Raw genomic sequence first — 22791 nt, forward strand, 5'->3', positions numbered from 1 at the left:
GTGCCTACTGCAGCAAGGCTGACCTTGCTGTCGCCTAGATGTCTCTCGTAGCCTATCTATAAAGAATGCTACAGTACCGGCAGTACACAATACATATCAAGTACACTGTATCTCAAGTTCAAGTACATAGACTAAGATGTACTGTGCATGGGCTAATATCACAACACTATCCAAGAAAGAAAAATATATTTCTAATAAAATAAAAGTGACGCGTCTTAGAATTCGTAAGATGGAGTGCAACATGCGGCAGGCAATATCCATCAATAGCCTACTTGTCACCCCCTTTCTCTTATAAAATGCTCTTATATTAAAAAAAAATGCTGGATTATACACGACAAATTATTTCGTTTTATACGGTGTATATAACTTGTTAGTACATCACGTTATATAATACATTTTATTTGTTCCATTCTCGCAGGAAAAATAAATCAATAAAACAACATACATCAACTTCTCTTCCCAACAGTACCAGAACACTATCACAGCAACTATCTACCCTAGGTATTAGTAGTATTAGTACCAACTACCCTCCCTGTAACTATGGCAACCTAGGCCTTGATTGATAAATTGGCATTGCCCTGTAGTGACATCACAGAGATGATAAGGAGGCTCAAATGGCTCTTACAAAAGGTAATCTCATATCAGAAGTAGACAAAGAAAATGTGTCAAGTGTGATCACAAAAACATCCTTAGTATGCTCCAAATCTCCAAGGCAGAACATACAGTATGAGAAAACAGATGGTGTAATAGAAGAAAAGAAGTTTCAAGGTCTCTTGTGACATTAGGAAACCGGTCAGGACAATGGACTCTTTGCTGTGGAGGACAGCTCTTGGCTGGGTTATAAATGGGCCACTCAATTCAACTCATTCATTTCAGAAAAGGATGTATTACTGCTAACCAGATCTCTCGTAGCTGCAGCACGTATCACAATGATATAGCCATAATGTCCCTGAGAGGAACTGCAGTGATAAAATGGACCACCAACAGACCTTTTTCATGGCAGTCATTGACAAAATAGTTTACGGTAAATATATATAGACATTAAAAACCAAAACAATAAATAATTTCATAGCTTGTTATTATCGGCTTTTCATTTAGTTTAGTTTAGTTTAGAATACATAATTTTGCCGGTCTTAATGAGATGGGGCATTCCGTCAATCATCTTTAGACCTCAACCTTTTCGATTTGAACAAACTCCTAACTTACAGTTACAGTATGAGAGAGTTAGAACATGGTAATGATCAACCCTTCAGGACTGTGACTAAGTTTACTCATGTTGGACCACAACCCTAACTAAACTAAATAGTATGGTTCTGTAGGAAAGACCTAGTTAATTGACTCGGGCTCACATCGTGAGTCCTCACACCATTCAAAGGCCAAGTCAGCCGCAAGCTCAGGCTCCCATCGATCCTCTGCTAGTGCAGACCCCCGACGTGCTCTGACACCGATCCAGGAAGCTATTCTCGAAGAGAATATCCAACGCCTGGAGCTGGAGCAACTACAACAACAGGTCTTGGAAGACAGCAGAGCTGATCTGGAGTGTCAGCACCTTCAACGTATGCAGCAGGAAGCACAAGATGCACGAGAGGCTATAGCCAAACGTATTGACAGACAAAGGCGACTAAAGAAGAAGGAAACCGAACTCCAGGTGGCCCAGCTAGTCACCTCACTCCTTCAAGAGTCTGTGAGGGAGGAGCCAGGTAGCCGTACACCACCCACATCTAGCTTCAAGCCAGTACCAAGCACGAGCGCCTTTCCTACGGACTCTACAACACTGCAGCGTCCAGTCGCTCTGCAGAGCAGCCAGCACATGCAGGCTCACTCCACCATGGACACTACAGTGAGGCAGCCATCACACCAGTCAATGCACCTCTCTGCTGCACCCCCTGTTTCAGAACTTTCTGCTTCGACTGCATCATTCCTACCTGCTCTCAACCAGCAACTGCCTCCTCAACTTTCCATAGGTACTGCAGTGAGGCATCCCCCAATACAAACTATACCTTTCTCCCATTCACCCGCTGCAGCGTTCCAAGCTCCGGTTGTGCATTCTCGCACACAGATGCTGTCTGCTCAACCCACTGCGAGCATTACAGCAACGCACCCGCCAACACAACCAATGTCTTACTCCGCTGCACCATCTGTACAATTGCATCCGAACACGGTCATGTCAGCTCACTCTAGGCTCCCCCCTAGGTCACACCAGGCCTCGGCAGTAGGGCATAACATCCAGACCCAACAGTATCACACCACCGTACCAGCAGTACAGATTCCATCCTTTGGTGTGAATACCTCCACTGCGGCTCGCTCTCACGACCCTATGAGTTCTGCTGTACATTATATGGCTCCTAACCAGCCAAAGGCTGAACCACCGCAATATCAGCACCCAGGTTCAATGATGCCATTCACCCAGCCTCATGGTATTCCCCAATCAATACTGCCACTCTTTGAGCACGACCGTGAAAGCGACTTTGCTCTCCTCAAGATGGCCTTGGATAACCTGACAAGCGGTCACGGGTACATGAGCGAACAGTATAAATACCAACTGCTCCTTGGTCACTTGAAGCTTCCCAGCGCTCTCCACCTGGCAAAAGCTTACATGTACGACTCTGAACCGTACACTGCTGCATTGCAAGCCCTGCGAGACAAATACGGTCAACCCCGGCAGCTCGTCCAGTCGGAGCTAGGTGCCATCCTCAATACACCCGCCATCAAATTCGGTGACTCTGAAGCCTTCGACTCCTTCGCACTGTCCATCCAGTCACTGGTGGACATGCTTGGGACCCTGGAAGGACCTAATGGTTACGAGTTGAGATGTGGATCACACGTCGACAGGCTGCTGGCCAAGATGCCCCCATCTTACAGAGACGGGTTCATTGAATACAGTCTGAGTCAGGGTATTCTCAGGACAGGGTATGACCAGACGTACACTCTGTCCGACCTGGCAACCTGGCTTCAGAGGAAATCACATGCCAAGCGTCTATCAAGCCGAGCTGCAGCGCTCTATCAGTGCGATGCCCCCAACTCCAATCCAGCCAAGACGGATCATCGTGTCACGCCGAAGGGAAAGACCACAACCATTCTTCGCTGAGGACGCTGAGGACGTCGCCAGCCCATCAGAGTCTGCTCGTCCTAGTACTCCAGAGTCTGCACGTAAGTCCACCTTCAAGTCCAAACCGTATTGTCCTTATTGTGACAATAAAGAGCACTTCATAAATAACTGTGATGACTTCAAGAAGTTGTCCATCAACCAGGTGGTGAAGTGGATCAAGGATGGGAAACGGTGCTGGAAGTGTGGCCGCAATCACGCCGCTGAAGCATGTACTCTGAAGCGCCCTTGCAAAATATGTAAGGAGCAGCACCTCACCATCTTACATGACTCCGTCCAGCAGGCCCGAACTAACGTCCACATGGTGACTACACCACCTACCAGAATTTACCTCGACCGGCCAAACCGCCCACACCAGGTGATGCTGAAGGTCATTAAGGTCATCTTGAGAAATGGGGATCAAAACATTGAGACGTATGCCGTTTTGGATGACGGCTCTGAACGAAGTATCATCCTCCCTCAAGCCGTGCGGAGCTTGAACCTTCCGAGAGAGCGAGAGACTCTCCACTTGCAAACGGTTCAGCAGACAGTCGAACAGCTCCAGGGCAGCTCTGTCTCCTTTGACGTTTCTCCACTGTGTATGCCTTCCGAGAGGTACCGGATCCACCAGGCCTTCACTGCCAACAGTCTGAGCCTGGCACAACACCCCATAGCTGCACTACAGAAACGTTACAAGCACCTCCGTGGCCTGCCCTTACCGCCAATCGACCAAGCTAAGCCTCTGCTCCTGATAGGTTCAGATATGCCACATCTCCTGACCCCTGTACAGCCAGTACGTGCAGGCCCACTGGGAGGTCCTATCGCCATTTGTACCCGACTGGGTTGGTCACTCCAGGGCCCTACCAGTATTGTCCAGAACACATCTAATACACAGTGCCTCCACATCTCCACTGTATCCCCGGCTAACGAGCTCTTCAAGAATGTGGAGCGCCTTTGGCAAGTAGACACTCTCCCTTATGTGAATCAGAAGGCAGCCACACGCTCGAAGCAGGACCAGCAAGCCATCGACATGCTACAATCATCCACCATTAGAGTCGAGGTTAATGGAATCCAGCGTTACGCTACCCCCCCTGCTTCGGCGAACACACGCTACCCAACTTCATGCTCCAAAGGAAGCTGCGCTGCCGTGCCTCCGCAGCACTGAGAGACGACTTGCCAAGGACCCTAAGCGAGCAGAGGTCTACTGTAATGAGATCCGAAAACTGGAGAAGGCTGGCTACGTGGCAAAGATACATCCTGCTGAAGTCGACCAGTCTACAGAATCCTGGTATCTTCCACACCATATGGTGAATCACAACGGGAAGGACAGGATTGTATTCAATTGTTCATTCCAGTATCAGGGCCTGTCCCTAAATGACCTCCTGCTTCCCGGACCTGCTCTAGGACCGAGCCTGCTCGGTGTCCTCATCCGGTTCCGTCAACACTCAGTGGCAGTGAGTGGAGATATTAAAGGAATGTTTCACCAGATCCGCCTACTGCCCGGTGACAAGCCAGTTCTACGCTTTATCTGGAGAGACATGGAGAGAGAGCAGGAACCGAGTGTTTATGAGTGGCAGGTACTTCCCTTTGGGACGACATGTAGTCCCTGCTGCGCTATCTACACCCTCCAGCGACACATTCAAGACAGTGTAGAGGGCAACCCAGCTTTGACTGAGACAGTTGAACAGTCATTCTATGTGGACAACTGTCTTCACAGCACCTACTCTGCGGACGAGGCCAAAGGTCTAGTTGACGACCTCCGCCAGCACCTACAATCAGGAGCTTTTGAGGTCCGCCAGTGGGCAAGAAATGTGCCCAAGGTCATCGAACACCTCCCACCTGCTTTGAATCCGGCAGATGACATCACTCGGGGTCTGACTCTGAAGGAGTTGGCACAACCACATCGATGGCACATGGGACCAGAGTTCCTCTACCTACCTGAAGATCAACGGCCTATCATGCCCTCAGCTGAACCCAACTCCGACTACGGTGAGCTGAGGAAATCCGCCATCATTGGTAATGTGACTATCTCTTCAGTTCCCCAGTTACCTGCCATCGAAGACTTCTCTTCATGGAAAGAGCTCATTCAAGCAACAGCCAGGTCCCTTCACGGGGCGGCTGATTCTGATACTACAGATCAGATTGAGGCAGCGGACTACCTGAAGGCTGAGAGGGTCCTCATCCTACGTGCCCAGACGGACTCGTTCCCGGAGGAGGTCAAGGCCCTCAAGTCAGATCGGGCTCTTCCCTCTGACAGTCGGCTGAGCTCACTAGCCCCAGAGTATGACCCTGTCACAGGCCTCCTTAGAGTTGGAGGTAGGCTACGCAGGGCAGAGAACCTGGAGATCGACGCCATACATCCAAACATCCTCATCATGGGACGCCGGGATTCGTCCTTGCCACAAGCTGTCTACGACTCCAGTGATCTCCTTGGGAAGCGTCGCTGGAGACACAGTCAAGTACTGGCTGACCATTTCTGGTCCACATTCATCCGCCACTATTTGCCAGGACTACAACAGAGACAGAAGTGGAGGAAGGATGGCAAAGATCTGTCCGTCGGTCAGGTGGTCCTCGTTGTGGACCCGCAACTCCCTCGGGCCCTCTGGCCTGTCGGGAAGATCACACAGACGTACCCTGGAGCTGATGGACGCGTCCGCACCGCATCAGTGCAGGTGAAAGACAAGATTTACCTGCGCCCTGCATCTCGTCTGGTGCAGCTACCGAGTCTCCCTGGCGAGGGGGACCCTGATGGACTTTCCTGTTTATGTTCAAATGTTTAAGTACACATTTGGAGGCGGCTGTGTAGGAAAGACCTAGTTAATTGACTCAGCAATGCAAGGACTCATTTACACAGCAATGCAAGGACTCATTGACACAGCAAGGCTGATTGGCTGCCCCTGGCTGCCCCAGTAATAATCATGATTAGGTTCAGCTTACATGCTTTTCTCACTCAGTTTTCTGCTTAGTTTGACCTGAGGAGCTGTGTTTTATTTTCCTCTCTGACTGTGCGTGTTCATGACAGTAAAAGTAAGTCTTTATTGTTTATTGTAGACTATGGTGCTTCCCTTTATATATACGGTCATGTTGTTATATATTTGTGCATGTTATGAATATGTGAATGTGATTTACTTTATGGAGAATTACATGTTTGATGCCTATGTTTGATACCTACTGCAGATGGGTTTAAACTGTATTTTGGTTTATGTAAGAATTATTTGATGATTGTTTATTATGATGATTCTAAAAGAATGTTTATTTGTATTTATAGACCGCACTTCTGTTCAAGATTAAAGACACTAAATCAAGCAGCCCTCCTCCTGTGACTCTTTGACCGGAGTCCATCCATACGTGTACCGGCTCTATTCCAGTCATTTCCAGAGGCCCTAGCCCTCTATTTCAGGTTCTCTATCAGTTAGTTTACTCATGTTGGACCACAACCCTAACTAAACTAAATAGTATGGTTCTCTAACTATCAGTTAGTTTACTCATGTTGGACCACACACCCTAACTAAACTAAATAGTATGGTTCTCTAACTATCAGTTAGTTTACTCATGTTGGACCACACACCCTAACTAAACTAAATAGTATGGTTCTCTAACTATCGGTTAGTTTACTCATGTTGGACCACAACCCTAACTAAACTAAATAGTATGGTTCTCTAACTAGTATCAGTTAGTTTACTCATGTTGGACCACAACCCTAACTAAACTAAATAGTATGGTTCTCTAACTATCAGTTAGTTTACTCATGTTGGACCACAACCCTAACTAAACTAAATAGTATGGTTCTCTAACTATCAGTTAGTTTACTCATGTTGGACCACAACCCTAACTAAACTAAATAGTATGGTTCTCTAACTATCAGTTAGTTTACTCATGTTGGACCACACACCCTAACTAAACTAAATAGTATGGTTCTCTAACTAGTATCAGTTAGTTTACTCATGTTGGACCACAACCCTAACTAAACTAAATAGTATGGTTCTCTAACTATCAGTTAGTTTACTCATGTTGGACCACAACCCTAACTAAACTAAATAGTATGGTTCTCTAACTATCAGTTAGTTTACTCATGTTGGACCACAACCCTAACTAAACTAAATAGTATGGTTCTCTAACTATCAGTTAGTTTACTCATGTTGGACCACACACCCTAACTAAACTAAATAGTATGGTTCTCTAACTATCGGTTAGTTTACTCATGTTGGACCACACACCCTAACTAAACTAAATAGTATGGTTCTCTAACTATCGGTTAGTTTACTCATGTTGGACCACAACCCTAACTAAACTAAATAGTATGGTTCTCTAACTATCAGTTAGTTTACTCATGTTGGACCACAACCCTAACTAAACTAAATAGTATGGTTCTCTAACTATCAGTTAGTTTACTCATGTTGGACCACAACCCTAACTAAACTAAATAGTATGGTTCTCTAACTATCAGTTAGTTTACTCATGTTGGACCACAACCCTAACTAAACTAAATAGTATGGTTCTCTAACTATCAGTTAGTTTACTCATGTTGGACCACAACCCTAACTAAACTAAATAGTATGGTTCTCTAACTATCAGTTAGTTACTCAACCCAACCACAACCCTAACTAAACTAAATAGTATGGTTCTCTAACTATCAGTTAGTTTACTCATGTTGGACCACAACCCTAACTAAACTAAATAGTATGGTTCTCTATCAGTTAGTTTACTCATGTTGGACCACAACCCTAACTAAACTAAATAGTATGGTTCTCTAACTATCAGTTAGTTTACTCATGTTGGACCACAACCTTAACTAAACTAAATAGTATGGTTCTCTAACTATCAGTTAGTTTACTCATGTTGGACCACAACCACAACTACAGAATGAACAGGCATTAAAATGAACCAGATTAAGTTCCTGTGCTTCCATGTTATATTGTTGATAATAACTAAAAGAGAATAATAACAAAATAAAGAGAATACATACACAACCACACACAAAAATTAGGAGCCCAGGGACAGCCTACAGTTCATAATAAACTCAATGTAGTGGACAAATATATAGGGGCGACTGTGGCTCAAGAGGTAGAGCAGTTCGTCCAATGATCCATGGGTCGGTGGTTCGAATCCTGGCTCCTCCTGTCTACATGTCGAAGTGTCCTTGGGCAAGACACTGAACCCCAAATTACTCCCGATGTGCTGGTTGGTACCTTGCATGGCTTCCGCCGCAATCGGTGTATGAATGTGTGTGTGAATGGGTGAATGTAATGCACAATCTATGTAAAGCGCCTAGGATAAAGGCGCTATATAAATGCACCATTTACCATTTATAGAAAAACACAAGCATTCGCGTGCATGGTTTCTCTGCCTATAATCTGGATCTGTCATTGGGTTTAATTAATATTTCGGGTGACCAAAGTAACGTATTATCAACTGGCGTAGAGTGTAGACATGACTTTTTTGAGTTAAATATTATGTCCCATTTGTCAAGCAATAGGCGGGTGAGGATGAGGTCATCAGCGAGGTACCGCCAGTATCCTGAACTCGTCGGGGCCATTGGTGAAGCCCTCCACACCCTCCATGCTGGGCATCTCTCCAGGGACTGGGGAAAAGGTGAAGCGCTGGAGCAGGGATGCCAAAAAAATGAATAGTTCCATTTTAGCCAACTGCTCCCCTATGCACACACGTTTACCTGCAGAGAATGAATGATGCCAACAGTAAATTAATATTAATATTATGAAAATAATAAATATTAGTGTTTTAGACATAATGTAATGGTATAAAATTCACTGCTGAAAGCTGTTATTGTAGAGAAGGATGGACCTGCTGAGAATGGCAGAAAAGCTTCTCTTTTGTGGAACCGGCCCTCTGAATCCAAGAAGTGTTCTGGGTTGAAGGTTTCTGGAGTCTCCCACTCATTCTTATCGAACAGCACAGATGCAAGATTTGAAACAATAGCTGTGCCCTAGAGAGAGTCAGGAGATGTTGATATGATTATTGATTTTATGACTTTTGTGACGGTTCCCTATGTTATGATGTGTGTGTATATATATTACTCTTAGGTTGTCTGGTTTTGGTGTATGTTGGGTTTACCCTATAGTAACCTCTGTTCTTTTTATCCAATAGGATTGGGGAGCAGAGCACTCATGATGATCAGCCTAAGTGGCTCGCACCTGGGCCCGGGTGTCGACGCCCTATAAATGCCTGCTTCCCCAGTCCTTCCAGAGTTCTGTTCTTTCATTTGCCTCCTGCACCTTCTCCACCATGCACACTTTTCAACATTTCTGTTAATACATACAACACGCACCCACCTACATTTCACTCATGCATACCCGCACTACACCACTGAATACTGACCTCCACACTTCATCTGTTTATTCCTGATTTATTGTTTGATTATTTATTACTTTGATTACTGGTTTAATTAATAAATGCTATTTCTTTGGTAAACTGCGTCTCCCCGGTTTTTTGTTGTGTATCTTGGCACCCCCTAGGCCAGGTACATAACAAAATGGGGGCTCTGTCCGCTTGAATTTTGAATAGTTGTGCAGTAAGTTTGGAGAGTCGAGTGACTCGCCCTTCTGCCTCTTTTGTTCTGCGCTGCGGTAGTCAATTGGCAAATTAGCCTTGATTAATGGCTCGTCTGCACCGTGGTTTTGTGAATTGAGTGAAATCATTTGGGAACCATTCCGGGGGGTTTCCTTGTCCATGTGGTCAACACTACAGTCCGGTGAGTACAAAGCGATGTTTACTTCAGCGTACACGCTTGTGTGCTCTGACTTTGGGAGATGCAGTTGATTTGTTTATTTGAATTTGTTATTTGAAGTTTTGTGCTAGTGGTGAGGTTTTTTCCTGGAATTTGTGCTGCTAAAGTAAAAAAAAAAAAAAAAAGAAGTTTGCCGGGCTGGTTTTGTCTTTTGTGTGGTTATGAGTGTCCCTGTTAGGTGCGTTTAGCTTCTGGGGATAGAAAATAGCTCGCTGGGTCTAGGCCGGGGGGTGGTTTAGGTGCAAGGTGCGGCTGTAGCGGCTGTGCGTACGCACGGTCGTCTCGGGGGCACAGCTGAGAGGTGCATGCGGGTCGCCAGTTTCTGGTTGCCCTCCCTGCCTCTCGGTATCAGCTAGGCCTTTGCGGTGGCCTTCAGTGCATAAATACCTTCCGCAAACCGGCATGAAGACGGGGGGAGTTAGCTTGGGGATTAAATAGTCTAGAGGGGCACTTGTAATTTGTTTTGTGTTTTAACCAGCTGGGGGACTGTCTGAGCGCACATAGCCAGGATGGTTACGCTAGAGGCATTTGTGGCTTGTCCTTCTGAAGAGCTGTTAATGCAATGCACCAAAGACCAACTAATTAAAATAGCAGACCATTATAGAATTAAACTTGATTCAAACGACAAGAGGACAAAGGAATCCGTACAAGGGGTGTTGAGGCACCATTTTTTTGAAGAGAAGGAGTTTGCAGAGCCAGAGAAGGTGTCTCCTCCGTTAAACGCTGCATCGGCGGTGCCTACGGTAATGTCAGGGACAGGTTGGACTTTTGAACAACAAAAATAATTAATCATGTTGCAGGCTAAATTGCAGGCTGATCAGGACAAAGTGAGGCTAGACACGCAATATGCCATTGAGAAAATGAAACATGATGCTGAACAGATGAAATGTCAAGTAGAGCAGAACAGGCTGGACTTGATAAGGGACGGTAAGATTTCAGTTGCTGCACAAGTATCTACTACAGAACCTGCAGAGTCCGCAGGGGGTTTTGATATTAGTGGAAATCTACGTCTGGTGCCCAAGTTTTCTGAACGTGATCCTGAGGCATTTTTTGCCATGTTTGAGCGTGTGGCCGACGTGCGTAGATGGCCTGACTCTGCGCGCACGTTGATGTTGCATTGTGTCTTCACAGGCAGGGCGCAAGAGGTTTTTTCAGCTATGACTGTCGCTGATAGCCAAGATTATTCTCGCGTTAAGGCCGCGGTGCTAAAGTCTTACGAGCTCGTGCCCGAGGCGTATAGACAGCGCTTTAGGTTTTGGAAAAAACATGACAAGCAGAGTCATTTGGAATTTGCACGTGATTTGACGACCAGTTTTACCCGCTGGTGTAACGCCTCGGAGGTAACTGATTTTGATGAGCTATGTGATTTGATGATTTTGGAGCAGTTTAAGAATTCTGTTCCTGCTCGAGTGGCGACGTATATCAGTGAGCAGAAGGCGCACAGCGCATCGGCTGCGGCAGCACTCGCTGATGATTATGTCCTGACGCACCGTGACCGTGGAGAGGGTATGGCTGGCGGTGGTGGCGAGTCTCATGGCCGTTCTGATAAACCTCGCCCTGTTGAAAATGACAATAACGGTAATATGCATGAGGAAGACAAGGTTTGCAATTACTGTCATAAACGTGGCCACTGGAAATCTGAGTGTTTCAGGTTAAACCCCAGGACTGAAACTTTGAGCGCAGGTCATTCGCAACCAAAAGGGGCTGGCGTTGCCGCTCCAGTTCATCCGGTGTCCATTTGTGTTTCACCTAATTTCGGTCCAAATAAGGATACAGAGTTTGCAGCACTGAGATCTTACCATCCATTTATCAGGCAGGGGTCTGTGTCTTTGGTGCAAGGGGGAAAAGAAGTACCTGTAACTATTCTAAGGGATACGGGGGCTTTTGATTCGTTTATGCAAGCTGGTGTTCTTCCGTTAAACCATGTTTCTGACACGGGTGACAAGGCGCCTGTCCGAGGCATAGACATGAATGTTTTGATGGTTCCTTTGCATAAAGTGGTGCTTAAATGTGAACTCTTTCAGGGAGAAGCAAAGCTGGCCGTGCGACCAGCACTGCCGATTCCAGGAGTGACTGTGATCCTGGGTAACGACCTGGTTGGTGCTCAGGTGTGGGCGGGGCTTCAGCCACCAGCAATGGTGACGTCCGTTCCCCTGGTAACGAGGGAAGCGGCCACCTTTCAGGCAGACGTATCTGGTCCACACAATGTGGTAAAGCAGGTCTCTGATCAAAATGACAGGATTTCTACAACTAAACGTGGTAGGAAACGAAAGAAACGTAAGAAACAAACTCTTTTTGTTCTGGCAGCTCCACAGGTAGACAGGCCATTCTAGAGTTACATGGAGGCCATTCTGGTCTCTTGAGGACAAATGTTATTATGGGTCTTCTCTGTGGTTTCTCCCTGTTTTGGCATTCGTCCCTTAAATGCTTCAATATATAAGTTGCTGGGGTGGAGACTGTTAACAGGGGGGTTGGCCATGTTATAGGAGCACTTTTAATGCTAATGTTAGTATTGGATATATTTAAAGCTAACTCAAGTAGTGGGTGCCGGTGTTCCCTTTGGGACCCCGTCTTTATGGGGGGGGGGTGTGACGGTTCCCTATGTTATGATGTGTGTGTATATATATTACTCTTAGGTTGTCTGGTTTTGGTGTATGTTGGGTTTACCCTATAGTAACCTCTGTTCTTTTTATCCAATAGGATTGGGGAGCAGAGCACTCATGATGATCAGCCTAAGTGGCTCGCACCTGGGCCCGGGTGTCGACGCCCTATAAATGCCTGCTTCCCCAGTCCTTCCAGAGTTCTGTTCTTTCATTTGCCTCCTGCACCTTCTCCACCATGCACACTTTTCAACATTTCTGTTAATACATACAACACGCACCCACCTACATTTCACTCATGCATACCCGCACTACACCACTGAATACTGACCTCCACACTTCATCTGTTTATTCCTGATTTATTGTTTGATTATTTATTACTTTGATTACTGGTTTAATTAATAAATGCTATTTCTTTGGTAAACTGCGTCTCCCCGGTTTTTTGTTGTGTATCTTGGCACCCCCTAGGCCAGGTACATAACACTTTCAAACCAGCCTTAACATCTTAATGTTTTGCTCATATGTTTTGCTCATGTTTCACTAAAATGATCTTACCTTGGGTATGAAATATCCTGCAAGCATACTGTCCTTACTGGCCATTTTTGGGAAACCCAGAGGCACAATGTTTCCCATCCTCTGGGTTTCGTGGATGACGGCATCGATGTAGGGCATATTGGGTCTGTCAGCCACAGTGGGATGGCGGGACTGTCCGATTACTCTGTCAATCTCTTCCTGGACCTTGTCTGGGTGATAATGGTCGGAACAATGCAGATTTCATTGAAAGTAGTACACATACAGCAGGGTACTTTTCATGTGTGTGCAGTGGTGGTGGTGGTGGTGAGTATTCCACAGACCTTGTATCTCTGGATAGTTCATCATGTAAACCAGAGCCCAGCGTATGGTGGTGGCAGCGGTCTCTACTCTGTCCCAGCCTCAATCAGGTCTAGGGTGCAAACGCTCAATGACTCAATGTTAAACCCAGCCTGGGGATCCTCCTTCCTCTGGTAGTGTCAAATAAGATCATGCGTTTATGTGGATGATGTATCTGACTGTATTAAGCTACTTTCAGCTACTTTTAATGTTGGTTGCAATATACCGTAGCCTTTTATGTTGCTATTTTGAAAGGCAGAAAATATAATCTGTATGCCTGGAGCCATGCAGCAGCTGCAGGTGAATGTGCCCTAAGGCATGTCAAATCCCATGACTCACCTGGAGGTCACATCAGACCACAAAGGTAAATAATCGGCTAGCAGGAGAATGACAACTCAATAGCAGCATTGCCCTGAGATCCAGCGCCAGAAACACACCATAGAGCCACTGCATGGTGAAGTAAATGCAAGAGAATAAGCGAGCATGAGCAAGAAAGGAACTGATGAGTTGCAGTGTTTTGCAGCTGCTCGCTTGCTCTACCACCCAGTTAGTTAGAGATGGGCTGGTCCTGTATATGGCCCTGTGCTGCTGACTCACACCTTGTATATGCAGCTTTGCATGTAGAAAGTGGAGAGAGGAGGGGGTGTATACGTCCCTCTGATGACCTGTCATTGACCTCTGACAGTGAAAAAAAAAGATAACTAAGATTGGTCACATTGTTACGTCACACAGCCTGTGACATGACATTTGAATGTTTGCTCCACCTCTTTTTCCCCCAACCTTACCCCGATGACACATTATTAGAGATGAGCAGACTATTAGATGTCAAAAATGGGTTAGAAATGGTCTAAAAATGAACTTTTTTTTTAGCGCTCTAGGCTTAGATTAGACGTTGAAACAACGTCTATATAGGCGGTCTATATATAGACGTTTAAAAAATGGCTAATAGACGTTTAACAGTGGAAAGTTCAGGATGATGTATTGTAGATCATGGGGGTTGCTAGTAAAGAGTATTCACGTGTGTGTGTGTGTGTGTGTGTGTGTGTGTGTGTGTGTGTGTGTGTGTGTGTGACTGATGAAGTGTGTGTGTGAGAGACACTGATGAAGGCTGGATAGCCGAAACGTTTGTCATATCTATGATTTGAAATAAAACTTTTTCAACCACAGTCTTGGTGTGTGCGACTCATCTCCTTGATCCTGATATGTTGTAAATCGGGTGGCGCACCTACAGTCTGAGCGCGGTGGTCATATGAAGATTGATCTTTTAGGATATGGAGTAAATCAAATTTAGCACAGGTCTCCACCAGGATAATAACGTTTGTGATGTTTGGACAAACTGATCCGTGTTGAACACATGACAGATAGTGTATACCGATTTGCGTGATGTATGTTATGTCACCTGTCCCTTTCACCTCGTCGAGTCTCCCCTGCAGTGTGGCTTCTTACCTCACCAGGGAAGCACCCCACACACTTTGAAAATCCCTGCTGTATATATCATATGTTTCTAAATGCATGATCACCCAGGGACCACATGCAATTCCTTCACGGACCACCAGTTGTCCATGACCATGGACAACCAGTTGAAAACCCCAGCGCAGCCTCTAGGGCCAGCTATAGTAACAATCAAATACGGAATACCAAAATACATGGATGCACCTGGGACGTATCCTCAGTGATGTATCCCAAGGTCATCGGGGTTTCGGGTCTCCCAACATCATACCCCTCACTCAGGTGACCCAGCCGGGGTGATCAAGTCCCGACTTACGTCCCAGTAGCTACCCTCGATCAGTCCCATTAGGGAAAAACCAGGGCCACACAATCCGTTCCTCCTGAACTACTCTGCCGGGACTGGGAGGTACCATTCTGGCGCGTGGAAGGACTAGGCTCTGTGGGTTGACTCCTGTCCGGGCCCCTCCTACGTCTCACCAGGTCCACTCCTGCTCTCACCAGGTCAGGCCCTGTGCGTTGCACCAGACTCCCAGCACCAGGCACTTTATTCAGGAATGGTGGATTCTCGAGCCGCAACAGTTACTGTTCCGCAGGCTCCACCTTGCCCTTGGTGGTGCCGCAGGCTCCGCTTGAGGCTTGAATGGCCCTCCTAAAGGCCTCACCGTGGGTTTGTTGGGCTTCTTCCTCACGGAAGACACAGGCTGGGGCGCCAACCCATACTGCTCCCGGGTGCCGTCTAATTTCCGGCTGCCACCCGTCTCTCCGGTGGTCACCAGACTATTCCTGGTTGTCACGTAGTCTATTCCTATGAGTCACTATAAATAGAATAACTAAACAAAAGGTGTTGGCTTTCAGTATTTCTGTGTTTTAGCAGGGAATTTGCCTTCACTTCATTCTGTTCATCTGCTTCATTCTGTTCATCTGCATCCTACAGAAATGGTGTTATATGTAGATGTTATACAGGTAAATGATACACAGACGATGTGATATCCCATGTAAGCATATTAATGTTTTATTAATGTTTTTGTTAGTCTGTGGAATTGGAATTAGATGGAAAAGATGAATGGCTTCAGCGAGCCGTGGCATGAATCTGGAATGGGAGTGGTATATGTGTCACCCCAACGAGTCCTTCTGTACTCAGCTCTACTCCATCCAGGGTGGAGAAACTGAACTTCTGGAATAAACTGACGAAAAACAGGAACAACTCCATTTTTGCGAGGCTTTCTCCCAGACATACACGTTTCCCTGAAAACACACGTAACATATTCATAACCTTGGACATAAACGAAACACAAGCATACACAAATCACTTACAGCAGTTGTTCCCAAACTGTTGCGTGCACCCCTTGTGGTGCGCGGGCGCCTTCTAGGGGGTGCTATGTTTTTATTTTATGTCACTATATAGCTTATGCAATTTATATTTCCATGTGGGGGGTGCGTCAACTAGGTCAAGAGGTCACAGGGGGTGCATGGCCAAAAAGGTTTGGGAACCGCTGACTTACAGTATAGTCCACACAGGCAAAATGTCAAGGCCAAACACATTCTAGATCCATAAGTGTGGTTTAATGGAGTAGTTATTTTCTACACACCCCATGTATTGAATTCATGGAGATTATTCTTTGTTTTTGTTTCAGCAGCTTAACCATGTCATACTACAATTACACTATGAACATTTCACATTCAGCAATCTGACAAATACATTGCCCACAATTTGCATGAATTGCCAGTTCCAGCCTATACAGTCTTATTACCAGAGAATTTGCAAAGTTTTACCTGCAGAAAAAGGCATGAACGCCTCTCTCCTCATGAACTTGCCATCGGCATCTAAGAAGTGTCCAGGATTGAAAGTGTCTGGAGTTTCCCATTCGTTCTTGTCAAACAGTACGGAAGTCAGGCTGGGCATCAATGAGGTTCCCTACGCAACACACGGGAAGAAACAACCTACTGTAGGCCTACTGACTCCCATTTATTGTGAATAATGACTTGTAGTTACACATCTTCATACGTATAATAGATGTGATAGAACATAGCGATGTTAATAAATAAACTTAAAAAGGTCCACATAGGTGGACCTTTGGCAGAGATATAAAGTAACCAAGTACATGTACTACATATTCGACATTGGTATTGCTACTTTTAAGTAAAATGAGCTACCACTGCTGACCTTTGGTATGAAATAACCGCCCAGTGTTGTGTCTTTAGTGGCCATCCTGAGTCCATTGAGAGGTACAATATTTCCCATCCTCTGGATCTCATGGATGACGGCATCAGTGTAGGGCATGTTGGGTCTGTCGGCCATGTTGGGTTGGCGGGACTGTCCAATCACTCTGTCTATCTCTGCCTGGACCTTCTCTGGGTGATGAAATAGAAGGTTTTTAAGCATTCAATAATCAAATAAGGTAATGCACACCATCTCTACAATGTTATTTTTGTGTGTAAATGTATGCATGTAAGTCTGTCTCCTGAAACATACACCAATCATAGCTCATAATATGCTGCTACGTAACGTGCTTATCTCTCTCAGGAAATCTCTTTGTTGCACCAGCATTGTTCCTGTGAACCTGAGCTGAGTATCACTGTAGCCTAGTTTTTTTTCTTCCCCACAATACTGTATTTTCCCCCAACCCCTAGTGTTGATACAGTATGTATCCATGGATTACAGTTATCCATTCCCGCACTGTGCTGAACTACTATATTTGTCTCCACCAGGCCGAAGGCATGGGGAGAGAGTATGTTTTGCACTCCGTCCGTGTGTGTAGCTAATCTCCGGTACCGTTGGCCCGATCCATGCCAAACTGTGCACACACACTCCATGGATGCCAACGATGAACCTCTGCCCCAAATATTCCTCAACGGCCTGTTATAGCGCCACCATGAGGCCGATTTAGGCAAAACACATTTCTGTAGATTACCCGTACACATTTTATCCATACATCACACAATTCGGTATACACTATCTACATAGTCATGTGATCAACACGGATTTGCACCATTTCCCATCTTCCATCCTGATTGGCTAATATTGGCTTCCAAAGCTCACATGAATGGTCCGTTTCGAACAAAATGCCACAAATCACAAAAACAGTGTGCAATTTCCGTGAAATTATACACGCACATTTCCACTAGGCCGAGGACGACATGCCACTCATTATTTTCCAAATCAGCCTCATGGTGGCGCTATAACAGGCCAATTCCTGTTTTTAGCTATAACTGCATCAATCTGTATACAACTTATGTATGCGCACTCCCTAGAGACCATGGAAAAACATTTCCCTGCATCCCTTATAGCGCCACCATGAGGCCGATTTCTGCTAAACACATTGTTTATGTTAGTCGCACAGATTTCATCCAAATCTCACGCAAATCGGTACACATGATCTCTATAGTCATGTGATCAAGACGAGTCTGTTGGATTTCTCAGATTCTACACTGATTGGCTAACATTGCCTTCCAAAGTTTTCAGGAGTGGCCTGTTTCGTTCAAAATGCTGCACATGTCCTGCTCATCCAGAATTCTATCCTCAGAGATGCTATGAGTGATCTGGCTCTGCATTTCCTCAACAAAATGAAGAAAATTGTTGCAAAAAACAAACAAAAAAACATGTTTATATTACTCCTAAACATTTTGCCAAACATCACACAGTCCTATCCTCCTGGTGGAGACCTGTGCCCAGAAGGGCACTTTTTCTAGTTGTCTCTGTTTAGCTGTCACTCAGCGACACCCTATGGGTTTACAAAACAACGTTTTGTCCCGACCTGACCCTTTGGTGTGTTTTTGTAAAGAATTCTCAGTTGGGAGCTGTTAGACTGGTAAGTGTCTTGCAGGAACACTTCGACATGTACAGTAGATGTGTAGGAATAAATGTTTTATACTGTATATCAACCAGTTTCCTGACTGAACTAAATTTGACTATGATCTTAGTGTAGGTGTTTGCATTTCACCAGACACCTTGAATATGTGGCCACTTGATGAGATAAACCAGGGCCCACTGCAAAGTGGTGGAGGTGGTCTCAGTTCCAGCCAGGAACAGATCTAAAGCACATAGAGCCAGGTTGCTCTCCTCAAAACCCAGGTCCGCCTCTCCTTTGTGCTATTGAAACACAGGGAAAAGTATGTGTACTAGCAGTAGTGGAATGTAACATTTAAGTACTGTTCTATAAGTACAATTTTGAGGTATTGTACTTTTAATTTATTTTCCCAATTTCCAATACTCACTACTAATACACTACATCTCGGCTCCAAATATTGTACTTTTACGGCACAACATTTATTTGAAAACTTTAGTTACTACTAGTTACTTTGCAGATTTTGATTATTATTACAAAATATATTAACCGTAGATATATTTCGTCCATTTGAAAATAGCAGATGTACAAGCTCATAATTGTGTGCTTATCTGCTATTTTCAAAAGATTTGTATACATTTGGAAACTTGACATCTGGGACATTCTACATAATACTTTTTGTACTTTAAGTACATTTTGATGCCAATACTTTTGTACTTTTACTCAAGTAAATGTTGAAATCCAAACTTACTTGTAACAGAGTATTTCTATATTGCAGTATTTTATACTTGAGATATGAGTATTTTTTTTTCCCACCACTGTGTACGTGCAGCTTGCTCACGCACCTTCTCCATTTCTATGATGAAAACGTCCATGTAGTCTCTGGGATTGCTAGGATCCAATTCAAGCTTGTGTTGCTGCACCTCCTGACGAATGAAGGCAACCACATCCTCATAGTGGGCAAACATTTTGTTGTGAGGACCTGGCATGTACTTCATGACTGCGGGGATTGCCTCATACAGCTACAGTGAGAAAACGGTTTTAAGGTGACATTTCATTCATAAGACTTAATCTGAGTATACATGTTCTAGGGCAGGCCCTATTTGAAGTGCCCACACTGCAACTTTATTTGTTCTTTATTCTATGACGTGACATCATAGACGGTTTACCGCCCACAGTCCAACGTTTAAATATGTATCAAAAAAGGTCAAAATTCCCATTCCTGGTGTCTGTGTACTTTCTCTATACAGTATGCTACGTGAAAAATCATATTACTGTACACAGTATGAATCTGAACTTGAGATAGGAGTTATTCATCATTCATATACTCTTAGGCTTGTTATGTACCCTGTGCTTACTACTTGAGATCAGCTCCTTCAGATCTTTCTCTACTGTTATGTAGGTCTTCCTTTAGTTATTCTATTGCAAAAAACTAAAGAGAGACAGAGGGAGTGGAGTGCCCTATGCACATATATGTATACAATGAGATTAATGAGTTGGATGGATATTTCCTCACTTGACCCCAGGCAGAGCCCTCCAGTTGAAGGGCTTCGTTTATATTCTTGAGCAGGGTCTGAAAGTCGTGGTCACTATAGTCAAACCGTTTCCCAAACACCATCCGGCAAATGATGTTGGACACAGCGTTGTTCAGTAGGGCTGCTGGGTTGAAAGGCTTTCCTGAAGAAAGAGTTATTAAGTCATCCTATTTATTCTATTAATGTTGTTGCCTTTGATAAGATAAGATAAACCTTTACTTATCCCAAGAGAGAAATGTACATGTTATAGCAGGAGTGGAGAACCACACTATAGGTAAATACAAATAATATAATGAGTTTGTAGTTTATTTTTAACTGAACTTTCTTTATAACTGCTGCCGCCTACCTTTCTCATTCTCCATCTCTTCCTGGAGGTAGACACACTCCTCGTATATACTCTCTTCCAATGAACTTTTGCCCATTCCAAACCTACGCAGGGTGGACAAGGCAAAACGCCTCTGTGTCTTCCACCGTTGGCCGTTGCTTGCGAAAATACCCTCTATGCCATCGCCAGGCATGAACAAACATGGAGAGACAATATAGTGTTATGTTCATCGTTATACTCACAGGTAATTAGCAGCAGGATGGATGGAGGGTTTTCTTTAATTATGCTCCATGCAGTTTTAGACCCATATTAACGATGTTGAGTACAGTATGTCTTAAGTCTAAAGACATACTCAACATCGTTTTTTCATTGTGCCTAGCAGAATTTCTATGGGAATTGGGAGACATGCTTTTAGGTTCAAAGCACCATCAGACTGGAACCTCTCCTTGTCACTTAATCAATTAATCATATATATATAAAGTGTATATATATATATATATATATATATACTTTATATAATTTGCATTGATTGTTTTATTTCTTGTATTTTAAATGTATTTCAAGGATATAAGTATAGTGGGATTTGAGATGGTGGAAGAGGGAGTCAGAGAGAGATGTTTATTGTTTACCTAGGTCTCCTGAGTAAATTCTGCCTGCAACAGGGCTGTATGGCCGATCCGCAAAGGTCTCTGCTTGTGTCACCAGTGCCTCCTTCACCATCTTGTATCCGGACACAACCACCCACTTATCAATGCCGAGACGCACGCTGAACACACTCCCATAGGTCTCGGATAGCTGTGGACACAACATAGCTGATATCAGTGGATCAAGTAGCATTTTTGTGACCAAATACTTTATTGATTTTAATATATTAGTATACATGTAAAACTGTATTTAGTTAATAATTATAACACAAATTAGGCAATCTTTGTACAACAACTTTAACCATGATAAACAACTTCCCAAGTAGGCCTTCCAGAATTTCAAAATTATATTGTTCCAATACACTACACTGTGTGTAAAATGGATAGGATTCACAAATAAAATGTAGGCTAATAAAACCGTGGCGTAAACCGTGCCCTACCTTGGTAAAAGAAATGTGAGGCTTATCCATGTCAATACTGAACAAGTTCCCTACAAAGGGAAGAGTCAGCAGCGGTCCTGGTGGATAGTTGGCTGGATTCTTGAACTTGAGGAAATCAAATATCAGGAGAGAAACAAAAATAAACAGCAGGATTCCCTTGAAATCCAGGCCTGTCAAAAAGGCATAAATCCACATTCTGAAGCTGAACCGGATATTGTGAAGCTGAATCGGATCAATTTACACCATTTTATTCTCCCTCTCTAAGTTTAAAGCATAGTGTGGCGAAATGCTGCGTGTGTTTGTACTGCATGAGAAAGGATCAAATGAAAACAAGCTACAGTGCGCTGAAGCTATAAACTGGTGGTCATAGTGATCTTAAAGCTGTAGCCTACTGTACCGGAGTAACCTCGCCTCACCAGGCTTTCCACCTCGTACCGGATTCCGGAGTCCGGAGCACTAAGAGTAAGACACACCTCTTGAAAGATAATTATGACTTCATTTCTCATGTTATGTATTTTATAAATATATTTTTCAGTATGAAATGAAACACCAATGCTCAGTAATGAATATTTTCATGATCAGTAGGCCTACTGTAGTACTGTTTCCAGCACATACTAGCCCTGAAACATGACTGTCATGATTATCATGACAGTAGGCTACGAGCGTCATGTGAACCATGGCTAAGCACATACATACTGTTAGGTACGATAATTATATTGATTTGGGTAGCTTCCAGTCCCAACAAACTACTTTGATTACTTGATGAGATAGCGTTTGCCTTTAGTCCACATGCAGAGATTAGAGATGTTAATGAGTGGCCACTCGTGTAAACGGTGTAGGTGAGAAGAGGAGAAAATTGTTTTAGCTAATCCAATGGGTGTCAGATTATGTAAATAGGCTATGTGGTTAACTATCCAAGAAAGACAAATATATTTCTAATAAAATAAAAGTGTCTTAGAATTCGTAAAATGGAGTACAACTGCGGCAGGCAATATCCATCAATACTTGTCACCCCCTTTCTCTTATAAAATAAAAATCAAAAGTTTTCACAAAACAAAATGCTGGATTATACGCGACAAATTATTTCGTTTTATACGGTGTACCTGTATATAACTTGTTAGTACATCACGTTATATAATACATTTTATTTGTTCCATTCTCGCAGGAAAAATAAATCAATAAAACAACATACATCAACTTCTCTTCCCAACAGTACCAGAACACTATCACAGCAACTATCTACCCTAGGTATTAGTATTAGTAGTATTAGTACCAACTACCCTCCCTGTAACTATGGCAACCTAGGCCTTGAT

General features: G+C 44.2%; 1 protein-coding gene and 1 pseudogene across 3 annotated transcripts; both read right to left on the reverse strand.

The window, feature by feature from the left end:
• Nucleotides 1-8493: 8493 nt before the first annotated feature.
• On the reverse strand, nt 8494-13753 carry LOC306926141 (cytochrome P450 2J2-like; annotated as a pseudogene). Its single transcript has 5 exons — nt 13712-13753; nt 13285-13431; nt 12986-13173; nt 8888-9029; nt 8494-8756 (listed from the first exon to the last, which is right to left on the reverse strand). The product of its transcript is annotated as a cytochrome P450 2J2-like (transcript).
• A 2034-nt stretch (nt 13754-15787) lies between these two features.
• Nucleotides 15788-21825, reverse strand: LOC306927019 (cytochrome P450 2J2-like). Of its 2 annotated transcripts, none has more exons than XM_079506596.1 (9): nt 21479-21825; nt 21024-21189; nt 20416-20568; nt 20051-20211; nt 19380-19556; nt 18698-18839; nt 16914-17101; nt 16523-16664; nt 15788-15994 (listed from the first exon to the last, which is right to left on the reverse strand). In XM_079506596.1, the coding sequence occupies exons 1-9, from the start codon at nt 21671-21673 to the stop codon at nt 15819-15821; spliced, it is 1500 nt and encodes a 499-aa protein (XP_079362722.1). In that variant the 5' UTR covers nt 21674-21825; the 3' UTR covers nt 15788-15818. The 2 variants fall into 2 exon arrangements, with proteins under 2 accessions (XP_079362722.1, XP_079362723.1); XM_079506597.1 differs by having other exon boundaries at nt 18698-18829; nt 19376-19556.
• Nucleotides 21826-22791: the final 966 nt, after the last annotated feature.

The sequence above is a fragment of the Electrona antarctica genome (assembly GCF_951216825.1).
Source record: "Electrona antarctica genome assembly, chromosome: 7".
In the NCBI taxonomy this organism is placed as follows: domain Eukaryota; kingdom Metazoa; phylum Chordata; class Actinopteri; order Myctophiformes; family Myctophidae; genus Electrona; species Electrona antarctica.

Excerpts from the sequence above, each read along its gene's own strand:
- LOC306927019 (XM_079506596.1), bottom strand. The coding sequence starts at position 21,673 with ATGTGGATTTATGCCTTTTTGACAGGCCTGGATTTCAAGGGAATCCTG. Across the intron at positions 17,102-18,697 it reads CAAGTGGCCACATATTCAAG|AGAAGGTCCAGGCAGAGATA; the intron begins GTGTCTGGTGAA and ends TTCATCACCCAG. Across the intron at positions 16,665-16,913 it reads GCGGTTATTTCATACCAAAG|GGAACCTCATTGATGCCCAG; the intron begins GTCAGCAGTGGT and ends TGTGTTGCGTAG.